Source organism: Nansenia antarctica (genome assembly GCF_963989245.1).
Source record: "Nansenia antarctica genome assembly, chromosome: 5".
NCBI classification, from domain to species: Eukaryota; Metazoa; Chordata; class Actinopteri; order Argentiniformes; family Microstomatidae; genus Nansenia; species Nansenia antarctica.
This window is the reverse complement of record NC_137690.1, coordinates 76479325-76491592: the sequence shown is the minus strand read 5'-3', so window position 1 is coordinate 76491592 and position 12268 is coordinate 76479325. Positions and strand designations below refer to the sequence as shown.

Here is a 12268-nt window from a genome sequence, read left to right as displayed (position 1 = left end):
ATAATGTGAGTAACCTAGCAATGTTTCCCTCATGGTTATATACTTTATTATATTAGGTATTACTCGCGTTTATTCTCCAACTACCTGTCACAACGGAAACAGTCTGTGCAGTTTGGTGATCTCTCATCCAACTTGCTCACTGTTTCCAATGGGGTGCCACAGGGTTCGGTCTTGGGGCCAACTCTCTTCACCATTTATATCAATGAAATAGGTTTAATCTCTAATGCTGCTGTTCATTTGTATGCGGATGACACAATCTTGTATTGCTTTGCATCCTCTATCAACCGTGCCTTCGAGGTAGGGATGCACCGAAATGAAAATTCTTGGCCGAGGCCGAAGCCGAATTTAAGGAAACACTTGGCTGAATACCGAATACCGAATGTGTATCGGCAGTTTTTAATTTTATCATTGCATAAACTAAATACATTTTGCTTTTTATTCATGCTTCTCAAAGAAAGAAATTGAGATTGAAAAAAAAGAACTATATATAACTTATTATAACTAATTATCGTGGGATTTAATCTCTACTGCTTTCCAGGGTTCAAGTTAATGATATTCATGATTTGTCTCTACATAGGCTTCAGAAAGTATTTAGACCCCTTCACTTTTTTCACATTTTTGAATAGATTTGCCATCAATCCACACACAGTACCCCATAATCTAAGTAAAAACGTTTTTTAATGTTTGCAAATGTATTAAAATGTAAATACAGAAATACCTCATGTACATAAGTATTCAGACCCTTTGTCACTCTTAAAATTAGGTCAAATGCTAAATGTCTTCAACAAGTCATTCAACAAGTTGAATTGAGTCCACCTGAGTGTAAGGATAATAGTTCATGTTATTTCAGAATGAATATCTTTTGTTTTTATAGTCTCTGGTTTGCATAGAAACCACCGCATGATACAGCTGCATGTCATAAACTCGTGTAGAACAGCTGGGAGTCTGAATATGTTTTCAACAAGGCAACAACTCTGCTTCTTCCGCTACGACTGCTAAGCTAACTAGCTAGATGAGTGTAAGGTTGCGTTCGTAAAGTCGCTCTGAGAGCGCTGGAGCGCACACTGGGCCCGACGTCATAGAGAAACCGAGTCATTTGATTGGACGAGAGGCATTCCACGAGTGCTGATCGGATTTCCTGAGTGAATTTACGAACGCAGCCAGTTTTGAAAGCGCGTCGCCTCGCGCCGCGCGCCTGTTGAGAGTTATATTTAATTGTATTGCGTCAGCAAAACACGGCCACTATTCGGTGGTAAACATTCGGTGTTTTCACACATTCGGCCGAATACCGAATGTGCTTTATTTTGCGATATTCGGCCGAATACATTCGGTGGCCGAATGTTCGGTGCATCCCTACTTCGAGGCTTTGCAGACTGCTTTTGATGCCCTTCAGTCCCAGCTGTTTCAGCTCAGACTGGTGTTGAATACAGGGAAGACCAAAGTCATGCATTTTTCCAATAACAAGCGGGTGCCAAGTGCTCTTCCTGACATTGTTTCATGTCAGGGTTCACCTATTGAGCTTGTACCAAACTACAAATACCTTGGCATTCAACTGGACGACAGCCTCTCTTTTCAATTGCATATAGACAACCTTCTAAAGAAACTAAAATTGAAGCTAAGCTTTTTCTTTAGAAACAAGTATTGTTTCTCAGCTGCTGCAAGAAAACGTCTGGTTGCTGCAACCTTTCTGCCTCTCTTGGACTACGGTGATGTCTTGTATCCCATGACTGTTTATTGTTGTGACTGTCTCACCTGGCGTCTGGCCCAGGCCGTTCCTGTTGAGGCCGGCTGAGGAGGGGAAGGAGCCTGTCGCCTTCTGCCACCGTTTAACCAGGAAGCGCATCCTGGAAAGAGGAGGCAGGTGGATGTGTGTTAGCATTGTGTGTTAGCATTGAAACCCCGTAGAAGGCAATGTTCTGCCAAAATGTTAAATAAATAATTTGCATCGGCGAAATGTGTGTGACTTCACAGAAACATCATACTGTCTGACAATGAATTTCTCAAATTAGGATTAATCTAAATTGTCCACTGTCTATCTGAACTACTGTCCATCTAAACTACTGTAGATCTGAACTACTGTGCATCTGAACTCCATCTAACCTCTCCAATTCGGTTGTTAAGTCTGACGTCAAACGTGACGTTTAGCAATTTCCGGGTCCAAGCCAGAAATTCCCTGCACCATAGTACCAGTGTACTAAAGCACCAGAGTACCTGTGAACTACAGCGGTAGAATGACAGTTCAATCGTTTTTTAGACTGGGATCTATTCATACAACAAGGGACACAGCACTTTCCCGTTTTCCCATATTTGTCAGCGTCTTTGAGCCTCGGAAAAGCGCTATATAAATATAATGAATTATTATTATTACTGAGGCATTTTGAAGAGAGAGCCTCAGCCAACTTTGGACCCGGAAACACGTCACGACTTAACAACCGAATAGGCCGGAGCTACAGATCGTCACTGGACTGGGCCCTGATAATGATGATTCTCTTCAAGCTGCAGTTCTCTTGTTCACCTGGAGAGGGCGATGGAGACGCGGACGGCAGAGCGGAAGCGCGTGAGGCCCCTGCGGTGCGGGGAGGAGGGGGAGGGGGAGGGCCGCACGCCCATCCTGGAGATGAGTGACAGCGTGGCCTCCTCACACTCCTGGAACCCCCCCAGCAGCAGCAGCAGGTACTTCTTCTGGTAGATCAGAGCCTTCCGGAAGCTCTCCGACCGCAGGTACCTCCCATACATCCTCTGGAGGAGGGGTGGAGGGAGGGGAGGAGGGGAGGAGGGAGGGGAGGAGGGAGGGGAGGAGGGGTAGAGTGAAGGGCGGAAGGAGGGAGGGTGGAGGGAGGGAGAGGGGAGGGAGGGAGGGAGGGAGAGGGGAGGGAGGAGGGGTAGAGTGAAGGGCGGAAGGAGGGAGGGTGGAGGGAGGGAGAGGGGAGGGAGGGAGGGAGGGAGAGGGGAGGGAGGAGGGGTAGAGTGAAGGGCGGAAGGAGGGAGGGTGGGAGGGAAGGAGGGAGAGAGGGAGAGGGGTGGAGGGAGGGGTAGGGGGTTGAACAGGTGTGTGCACTGATGAACAAGGTGCTAATGTTTATTACTCTTTAGGTTTATAGTGTTTAGGATGTTTAGTCTTTTACTGAGTAAGTCTGTACAGGGTTAGGGAGTGTGAGGGAGGAAGTCTGTGAAACGTTCTCCTCCAGCTCACCTTCAAGGCGGCGTTGTCAGCGTCTGGTCCCGCCTCCCCCAGGGCCTCCCCCCTGACCTCCCCCCGGAGGCGGGCCACCTCGGCCTGGGCCAGACGCAGGGTCCTCTCCAGCCTGCTGCGCTCCCTCCCCCAGGCCGCACGCTCTGACGAGGCCAGGGCGCCCGCTGTCTCCTGTCTGGCCACCAGGGGGGGCTGCCGGCTGGACTGGAGGGGGAGGGGGGGGGGGAGATGTTATGTTACATTGTAAAGGGAGAGGGAGGGAGGGTGGAGGGAGAGAGGGGGGAGGGAGGGAGGGGGGGAGAGAGAGGGAGGGAGGGGGGAGGTAGAGAGGGGGGGAGAGAGAGGGGCGGTCTTACTGTAAGATGTGGTTGGTGTTAATGAAGGTCATATCTCCACACCAGGGGGTTAGGTTAGGGGGACCAGGGGAGGCTGGCGGAGGTAGAAATCGGAGGACGGGCTCATTGTCATGCACGGAAACGGAACGCTAGCGAGCCCCTCCTCCGATTACTTCTACCTCCGCCAGCCCCCCCTGGTCCCCCTAACCTAACACTCACGCTGTCGTCATCGCCCCCCCCCCACCCCCCTGATGGTCAGGTGACTCACGCTGTCCCCCCCCCTCAGGTGACTCACGCTGTCCCCCCGCCGTCCCCCGGTAGCGCCTCCTCTCCTCCTCCAGGCGCAGCGTCTGGTTGCGCAGGTCGTTCTTCTCCTCCGTCAGCCGCGACACGAAGCCGGTCAGCTCCGCGTTCTGCCTCAGCAGGCGCTCAGACAGGGAGGAGGCGGGGCCTCCCGCCAGGGGGGCGGGGCTCTGGGGACAACACACACACACATACACATCAGGCCAAGCTAGGCTAGCATACACATCAGGCTAGGCTATGCCAGGCTAACATACACATCAGGCCCGGATAGGCTACGCTAGGCTAAGGCTCTGGGGACACAACACACACATCAGCTAGGCTAGGCTAGGCTAATATAGACATCAGGCCCGGATAGGCTACGCTAGGCTTGGCTATGCTATGCCTAGGACCTGGAGGAGGGCAGTGTGGCCTAGGACGCTGGTCTGAAGTGTCCACACGGTGGTTTAGGTTTAGTGTTCGGGAGGCATGAAACCTCAAAAATGATCCAGTGTGATTGGCTGACTCACCTCGGGGGCAGAAGGCAGAGCTGGAGATTGGCGCAGCATTGAGATGACATCATCAATGTTGGACTGCAGCCATGACAGAGCCTCACTGTCCACCTCTGTAGTTAGCCTGGAAACACACGCGCGCGCCCACACACACACACACACACGCACACGCACACGCACACACACACACACACACACACACACACACACACACACACACACACACACACACACACACACACACACACACACACACACACACACACACACACATTTGATCTGTAGCGCACTAGCTACCAGTCAGTAAACAACTCTGGATGTCTCTCAACCCTTTAACCATATTGAACGAGTGATCAAGAGCATTTCATCACCACTATTTCAATATGGACGCTTTGAACCATAACACTTTAAGAATTGGTATTACAGTGTCTCATACGGGTGACTTTATTCACCAAAAACACAAAAAATTACTATGCTTCATTTTGTAGGCAATCAGAGTGTTTTTGCTAGGTAGACACCACAGAATACACTTGGTACTCTAGGGCTGCGTTCGTAAATTCGCTCTGAGAGCGCCGGAGCGCACACTGGGTTCGACATCATAAAGGGACCAAGTAATCTGATTGGACAAAGAGGCGTTCCATGTGTACTGATCAAATTTCCAGAGCGAATTTTACGAACGCAGCCTCTGAGGTGGCGAGTGTTCCGGAATGCTTTTTTGGCAGTTGGTGGTTTGAAGTGTTTTACCTGCCAGCGCCCTTCTTCACCAGGGCTTTGACCTTCGCTAAGAGGAGCTGCAGCTTCACCAGGACCCTGTCGTTGGGGTGTCTGGGGTCACTGGGGTGTCTGGGGTCACTGGGGTGTCTGGGGTCGCTGGGGTCACCTCTGGGGTCGGCGGTTCCTGTTCCCTCGGGGAGCGAGGGCGTGCTGGAGTTGACAGCGTCGCCTGACTTCTGCTGGAACACCCAGTCTCTGGTCCGGTCCCGGGGCCCGCCGCCTCGCTGAGAGGAGGGCAGCAGAGGTCAGAGGTCAGTTAAAACAAACGTAGCGGGAGATCGTTGAGAGAGAGAGAAAGAGAGAGCGGCTGTGGCGCAGGAGGTAGAGTCGCCGTCTACTGATCGCAAGGTTGGCAGATCGGCGGTTCGAGCCCCGGCTGGCCACAAGTCGAAGTGTCCTTGGGCGAGACACTGAACCCAAAAATTGCTCCCAGTGAGCGGGCCGGCGCCTTGCATGGCAGCTTGCCGCCATTGGTGTGTGAATGTGTGTGTGAATGTGTGTGTGAACGGGTGAATGAGAGGCCGTTGTAAAGCGCTTTGGAATAAGGCGCTATATAAGTGCAGTCTGTTTATAGAGAGAGCTTTGAAATATGAAATTAGTAAATATGTGACATATTCTCTAATGCTTTGGTCCTCATATCTCCTCTCTCTCCTCCTCTCATCCCTCTCTCTCTCTCTCTCTCCTCATCCCTCTCTCTCTCTCTCCTCTCCTCTTATCGGGATCTGATGTAATGATCAGACTATTCTTTCGAAAAAATGTGAACATATTTACGCGTTGTTGAAAATCAACGACACATCGCTAGTCAACTAACACAGCTTGTTACTGAAGACTGAAGACCCACCTCTTCAGGTTACACCTTAACTGCCCCACCTGAAGACATCTACTACCCCCAGCACTGCGTCTCCTAAGATTTATACTGCCCCCCCCCTTCTACTGTTTCTCCAGTGTCTATTAAAAAAACATTATTTTTTTCTTCTTCTATCGCGACGACTGCCAATGGCCCCGGGCCTGAGATCGATTACTCTTCCTGCTACGACTGGTGGATTGATGATTCACTTGCTTAGTCAAATGTATCGATTGTAAGTCTCTTTGGAATAAGACGTCTGCTAAATGCCAAACATGGACATGTAAATGTTTACTGATGTGACTCACGTTCTGGCTGTCAGCTGTCTGCTGCGCGCCGCTCCCAGCCTCCCCCAGCCGGGCCAGCCTCTCCTCCAGCGCCTCCTTCTCCTGCTCCAGGGTGTTCCTCCCCTGCGCCTCCCTCTCCAGCCGGGCCTGCGCCTCCCTCCTCTGCTCCTCCAGAGCCTCCCTCTGCTCCCTGGCCTCCTCCAGCGCCCCCTGGTCCCTCCGTGACCTCTGACCTGCCAGGGTCAGCTCCTCCTCCTGCCTCAGGGCCTTCAGCCGGTGGTCCTCCACCTCCCCCAGCAGACGCACCACCTGGGGATCAGGGGTCACGGGGTCAGAGGTCACGGGCCCAGTGGTATTTCAGATCAGAATGAGTCGTACTCTTTATTTTTATCTGGGAGACTGTATTTGTAGTGTGTGTGTGTGTGTGTGTGTGCGTCCCCCCCACCTGTGTGTGAGTGTGTGGGGCTCTGTGTGTGTGTGTGTGTGTGTGTGTGTCCCCCACCTGTGTGTGAGTGTGTGGGGCTCTGTGTGTGTGTGTGTGTGTGTGTGTGTGTCCCCCACCTGTGTGTGAGTGTGTGGGGCTCTGTGTGTGTGTGTGTGTGCGTCCCCCCCACCTGTGTGTGTGTGTGTGTGTATATGTGTGTGCCTCTGTGTGTGTGTGTGTGTGTGCATCCCCCCCACCTGTGTGTGTGTGTGTGTGTGTGTGTGTGTGTGTGTGTGTGTGTGCGTCCCCCCCACCTGTGTGTGAGTGTGTGGGGCTCTGTGTGTGTGTGTGTGTGTGTGTGTGTGTGTGTGCGTCCCCCCCACCTGTGTGTGAGTGTGTGGGGCTCTGTGTGTGTGTGTGTGCGTCCCCCCCACCTGTGTGTGTGTGTGTGTATATGTGTGTGCCTCTGTGTGTGTGTGTGTGTGCATCCCCCCCACCTGTGTGTGTGTGTGTGTGTGTGTGTGTGTGCGTCCCCCCCACCTGTGTGTGAGTGTGTGGGGCTCTGTGTGTGTGTGTGTGTGTGTGTGTGTGTGTGTGTGCGTCCCCCCCACCTGTGTGTGAGTGTGTGGGGCTCTGTGTGTGTGTGTGTGTGCGTCCCCCCCACCTGTGTGTGTGTGTGTGTGTATATGTGTGTGCCTCTGTGTGTGTGTGTGTGTGTGCATCCCCCCCACCTGTGTGTGTGTGTGTGTGTGTGTGTGTGTGTGTGCGTCCCCCCCACCTGTGTGTGAGTGTGTGGGGCTCTGTGTGTGTGTGTGTGTGTGTGTGTGTGTGTGTGTGTGTGTGCGTCCCCCCCACCTGTGTGTGTGTGTGTGTATATGTGTGTGCCTCTGTGTGTGTGTGTGTGTGTGTGTGTGCATCCCCCCCACCTGTGTGTGTGTGTGCATGCGTATGTGTGTATGTCTCTGTGTGTCTGTGTGTGTGTGTGTGCATCCCCCCCCACCTGTGTGTGCTTCTCATCCAGCTCCCTCTGCAGGCCTTCCATCACAGCTTCCATCGTTCCTCCCTCCCCCTCCCCCTCCTCCCCCCTCCTCCCCCTGCTCATCTGCCTCTCCCTCCCCAGGGCGTTGCCCATCTCCTGGGCCTGGGCTCTCTGGGTGTCCAGCTGCACCTGGAGGCCCTGGGCCTGGGCCTGCAGACGGGCCTGGTCCTGGTCGGCCCGCAGGGAGAGCTGGGAGAGGGCCTGCCGCTCCTGGGAGAGGGAGGCGGTCAGCTGGGACACCTGGTTCTGCTGCTCCTCCAGGGCCAGACGCAGGTCCTGGAGGGAGGAGAGGAGGAGAGGAGAGGAGGAGAGGAGAGGAGGAGAGGAGAGGAGGAGAGGACAGGAGAGGACAGGAGAGGAGAGGAGAGGAGAGGAGAGAAGAGGAGGAGAGGAGAGGAGAGGAGGAGAGGAGAGGAGAGGAGGAGAGGAGAGAAGAGAAGAGAAGAGGAGAGGAGAGGACAGGAGAGGAGAGGAGGAGAGGAGAGGAGAGGAGAGGACAGGAGAGGAGAGGAGTAGAGGAGAGGAGAGGACAGGACAGGAGAGGAGGAGAGGTACAACTTGTAAGGACCATGCATTCGTGGAATGAGCAACACAGCCAAACGTGTGGGTAGCGGCCCAAAACAATTAGCCAAAATCCCCAGCAATATTCTTCTGTTGGTATTCACTCTGGTTTTGAGTCGCTAGGTGGATTGGATGATTGACCTCTCCCACAGTAATAAGTTGTAAAACAGTGAAGCGTCCCTCTAACCCCGAGGCCTTTACCTCCGCCTCCCTCTAACCCCGAGGCCTTTACCTCCGCCTCCCTCTAACCCCGAGGCCTTTACCTCCACCTCCCTCTAACCCCGAGGCCTTTACCTCCACCTCCCTGTAACCCCGAGGCCTTTACCTCCGCCTCCCTCTAACCCCGAGGCCTTTACCTCCGCCTCCCTCTAACCCCGAGGCCTTTACCTCCACCTCCCTCTAACCCCGAGGCCTTTACCTCCGCCTCCCTCTAACCCCGAGGCCTTTACCTCCACCTCCCTCTAACCCCGAGGCCTGTACCTCCGCCTCCCTCTAACCCCGAGGCCTTTACCTCCACCTCCCTCTAACCCCGAGGCCTTTACCTCCGCCTCCCTCTAACCCCGAGGCCTTTACCTCCGCCTCCCTCTAACCCCGAGGCCTGTACCTCCGCCTCCCTCTAACCCCGAGGCCTTTACCTCCACCTCCCTCTAACCCCGAGGCCTTTACCTCCACCTCCCTCTAACCCCGAGGCCTTTACCTCCGCCTCCCTGTAACCCCGAGGCCTTTACCTCCGCCTCCCTCTAACCCCGAGGCCTTTACCTCCGCCTCCCTCTAACCCCGAGGCCTTTACCTCCGCCTCCCTGTAACCCCGAGGCCTTTACCTCCGCCTCCCTCTAACCCCGAGGCCTTTACCTCCACCTCCCTCTAACCCCGAGGCCTGTACCTCCGCCTCCCTCTAACCCCGAGGCCTTTACCTCCGCCTCCCTCTAACCCCGAGGCCTTTACCTCCACCTCCCTCTAACCCCGAGGCCTTTACCTCCGCCTCCCTCTAACCCCGAGGCCTTTACCTCCACCTCCCTCTAACCCCGAGGCCTTTACCTCCGCCTCCCTGTAACCCCGAGGCCTTTACCTCCGCCTCCTCCTGCTCCGTCTCCTCCTGCTTGTCGGACCTCCACCTCTGCTTCTCCAGGGTCCACTGGGCCTCCCGGGCCTTCTTCTGCTCCTCTGCCAGACGCTCAGACAGGACCTCCACCTCCCCTGCCTTCTGGACCACCTCCGCCCTGCACACAACACCACCACAATACCACCCCCATGAGCCTCTGAACTGTGTGAGTGTGTGTGTGTGTGTGTGTGTGTGTGTGTGTGTGTGTGTGTGTGTGTGTGTGTGTACCTCAGGGTGTCCAGCTCTCTCAGGTGTGTGTGTTGGGTCTTCAGGGTGGTCTCCAGCTCCAGTCTGGTCTGAGACAGCTCCGCCTTCAGATCCTCCATCAGCCGTTTGTCCCCCTGTACACCTCTGTCTGTCTCCACCCCTCCTCGTCCTCCTCTCTCCCTCTGTTCCTGACCTCCAGGTTGATCTCCACTCCTCTGGACACCTACAAGTAGAAGAGTTGAACGACCAGGAAACATCAAACACAACATCACAGTCCTGAGACCTCATTTCCTGTGAACGTTTTTTTTTTTTCTTCTTTCAAGTAAAAAGATGAAAGTATCAGTATGATTATTATATGTCCCACAGTATAATAATCTGGGGGGGGGGAAAGCAATATGGGAGTGTTCTATCTTTTTGCTGCTTGATAAATAAAATTGGAGCAACGAAAAGTGAGTGCGGGCTACCTTTTTGTATCAATACTACTGCACTGTCAGTTTTAGCTCAGTACCGAAGACAGGAGGATGTGCGTTATTTTTTCTTTAAGTGTTCTACCTCCACCAGCCTCCCCTGGTGTTCTACCTCCCCCAGCCTCCCCCTGGTGTTCTACCTCCCCCAGCCTCCCCTGGTGTTCTACCTCCCCCAGCCTCCCCTGGTGTTCTACCTCCCCCAGCCTCCTCTGGTGTTCTACCTCCCCCCCAGCCTCCTCTGGTGTTCTACCTCCCCCAGCCTCCTCTGGTGTTCTACCTCCCCCAGCCTCCCCTGGTGTTCTACCTCCCCCAGCCTCCCCTGATGTTCTACCTCCCCCAGCCTCCCCTGATGTTCTACCTCCCCCAGCCTCCCCTGGTGTTCTACCTCCCCCAGCCTCCCCCTGGTGTTCTACCTCCTCTAGCCTCCCCTGATGTTCTACCTCCCCCAGCCTCCCCCTGGTGTTCTACCTCCCCCAGCCTCCCCTGGTGTTCTACCTCCCCCAGCCTCCCCTGATGTTCTACCTCCCCCAGCCTCCCCTGATGTTCTACCTCCCCCAGCCTCCCCTGGTGTTCTACCTCCCCCAGCCTCCCCTGGTGTTCTACCTCCCCCAGCCTCCCCCTGGTGTTCTACCTCCCCCAGCCTCCCCTGGTGTTCTACCTCCCCCAGCCTCCCCTGGTGTTCTACCTCCACCAGCCTCCCCTGGTGTTCTACCTCCACCAGCCTCCCCTGGTGTTCTACCTCCCCCCAGCCTCCCCTGGTGTTCTACCTCCCCCAGCCTCCCCTGGTGTTCTACCTCCCCCAGCCTCCCCTGGTGTTCTACCTCCCCCAGCCTCCTCTGGTGTTCTCCCTCCCCTGATGTTCTACCTCCCCCAGCCCCCCCTGGTGTTCTACCTCCCCCAGCCTCCCCTGGTGTTCTACCTCCCCCAGCCTCCCCTGGTGTTCTACCTCCCCCAGCCTCCCCTGGTGTTCTACCTCCCCCAGCCTCCCCTGGTGTTCTACCTCCCCCAGCCTCCCCTGGTGTTCTACCTCCCCCAGCCTCCCCTGGTGTTCTACCTCCCCCAGCCTCCCCTGGTGTTCTACCTCCCCCAGCCTCCCCTGGTGTTCTACCTCCCCCAGCCTCCCCTGGTGTTCTACCTCCCCCAGCCTCCCCTGGTGTTCTACCTCCCCCAGCCTCCCCTGGTGTTCTACCTCCCCCAGCCTCCCCTGGTGTTCTACCTCCCCCAGCCTCCCCTGGTGTTCTACCTCCCCCAGCCTCCCCTGGTGTTCTACCTCCCCCAGCCTCCCCTGGTGTTCTACCTCCCCCAGCCTCCTCTGGTGTTCTACCTCCCCCAGCCTCCCCCTGGTGTTCTACCTCCCCCAGCCTCCCCTGGTGTTCTACCTCCCCCAGCCTCCCCTGGTGTTCTACCTCCCCCAGCCTCCCCTGGTGTTCTACCTCCCCCAGCCTCCCCTGGTGTTCTACCTTCCCCCAGCCTCCCCTGGTGTTCTACCTCCCCCAGCCTCCACCAGCCTCCCCTGGTGTTCTACCTCCCCCAGCCTCCCCTGGTGTAGACTAACAGACCTGTGTTGGAGATGGTTCTGCGGGGCTCCTGGGCTCCCTGGATGTGTTCCAGCTGGGTTCTGAGCTGGTCCACCTCGGCCAGCAGGCTGGTTCTGTCTGCGTCCTGCAGCCCAGCCAGGGCGTCTCTCTGCTGCGCGTGCTGCCGCACAAACACTCAGTTAGACGTCTCACACTCTGCTACAAAACCACTGGAATCAACCAAACGGTTAGCATTAGCTACCTGCTGTGTTAGCGTGTTACCTGCTGTGTTAGCGTGTTACCTGCTGTGTTAGCGTGTTACCTGCTGTGTTAGCGTGTTACCTGCTGTGTTAGCGTGTGCTCCAGCTGGTTGAGGCGGACCGCAGTGTCGCTGGTGTGGGGGTCTGGCAGGCTGGCGTATAGCGAGGCCTTCAGCGCGCTGCTCTCCCCCTGGAACACCCGCTGCACCGCGCCCAGGAGCTCCCCACGCCAGTCCACGCCCGGGGGGGTCTGGACAGAGACACACACACACATTTACATTTACATTTTTGGCATTTAGCAGATGCCTTACAATCGATACATTTGACTAAGTAAGTGAATCATCAATCCACCAGTTGTAGCAGAAAGTGTAATCCAGCTCAGGCCAGGGGCCATTGGCATCGTCGTGATACAAAAAATGTTGGACACTGGAGAGACAGTACAAGGGGGGGAAGTAGACATCTCAGGA

At 55.3% G+C, this 12268-nt stretch overlaps 1 protein-coding gene across 1 annotated transcript in view; it reads right to left on the bottom strand.

Annotated features, from left to right (window-relative positions):
- akap9 (A kinase (PRKA) anchor protein 9) overlaps nucleotides 1–12268 on the bottom strand; it is a 123861-nt gene that overhangs the window by 3999 nt on the left and 107594 nt on the right. The window contains exons 41-52 of the mRNA XM_080531994.1: nucleotides 11884–12051; nucleotides 11584–11722; nucleotides 9579–9780; nucleotides 9318–9468; nucleotides 7649–7963; nucleotides 6246–6533; nucleotides 5064–5317; nucleotides 4338–4443; nucleotides 3820–4001; nucleotides 3194–3392; nucleotides 2516–2739; nucleotides 1753–1844 (exon numbers count right to left, since the gene is read on the bottom strand). Coding sequence (XP_080388120.1) covers nucleotides 1753–1844; nucleotides 2516–2739; nucleotides 3194–3392; nucleotides 3820–4001; nucleotides 4338–4443; nucleotides 5064–5317; nucleotides 6246–6533; nucleotides 7649–7963; nucleotides 9318–9468; nucleotides 9579–9780; nucleotides 11584–11722; nucleotides 11884–12051 — 2320 coding nt within the window. The remainder of the gene's footprint in view (nucleotides 1–1752; nucleotides 1845–2515; nucleotides 2740–3193; nucleotides 3393–3819; nucleotides 4002–4337; nucleotides 4444–5063; nucleotides 5318–6245; nucleotides 6534–7648; nucleotides 7964–9317; nucleotides 9469–9578; nucleotides 9781–11583; nucleotides 11723–11883; nucleotides 12052–12268) is intronic.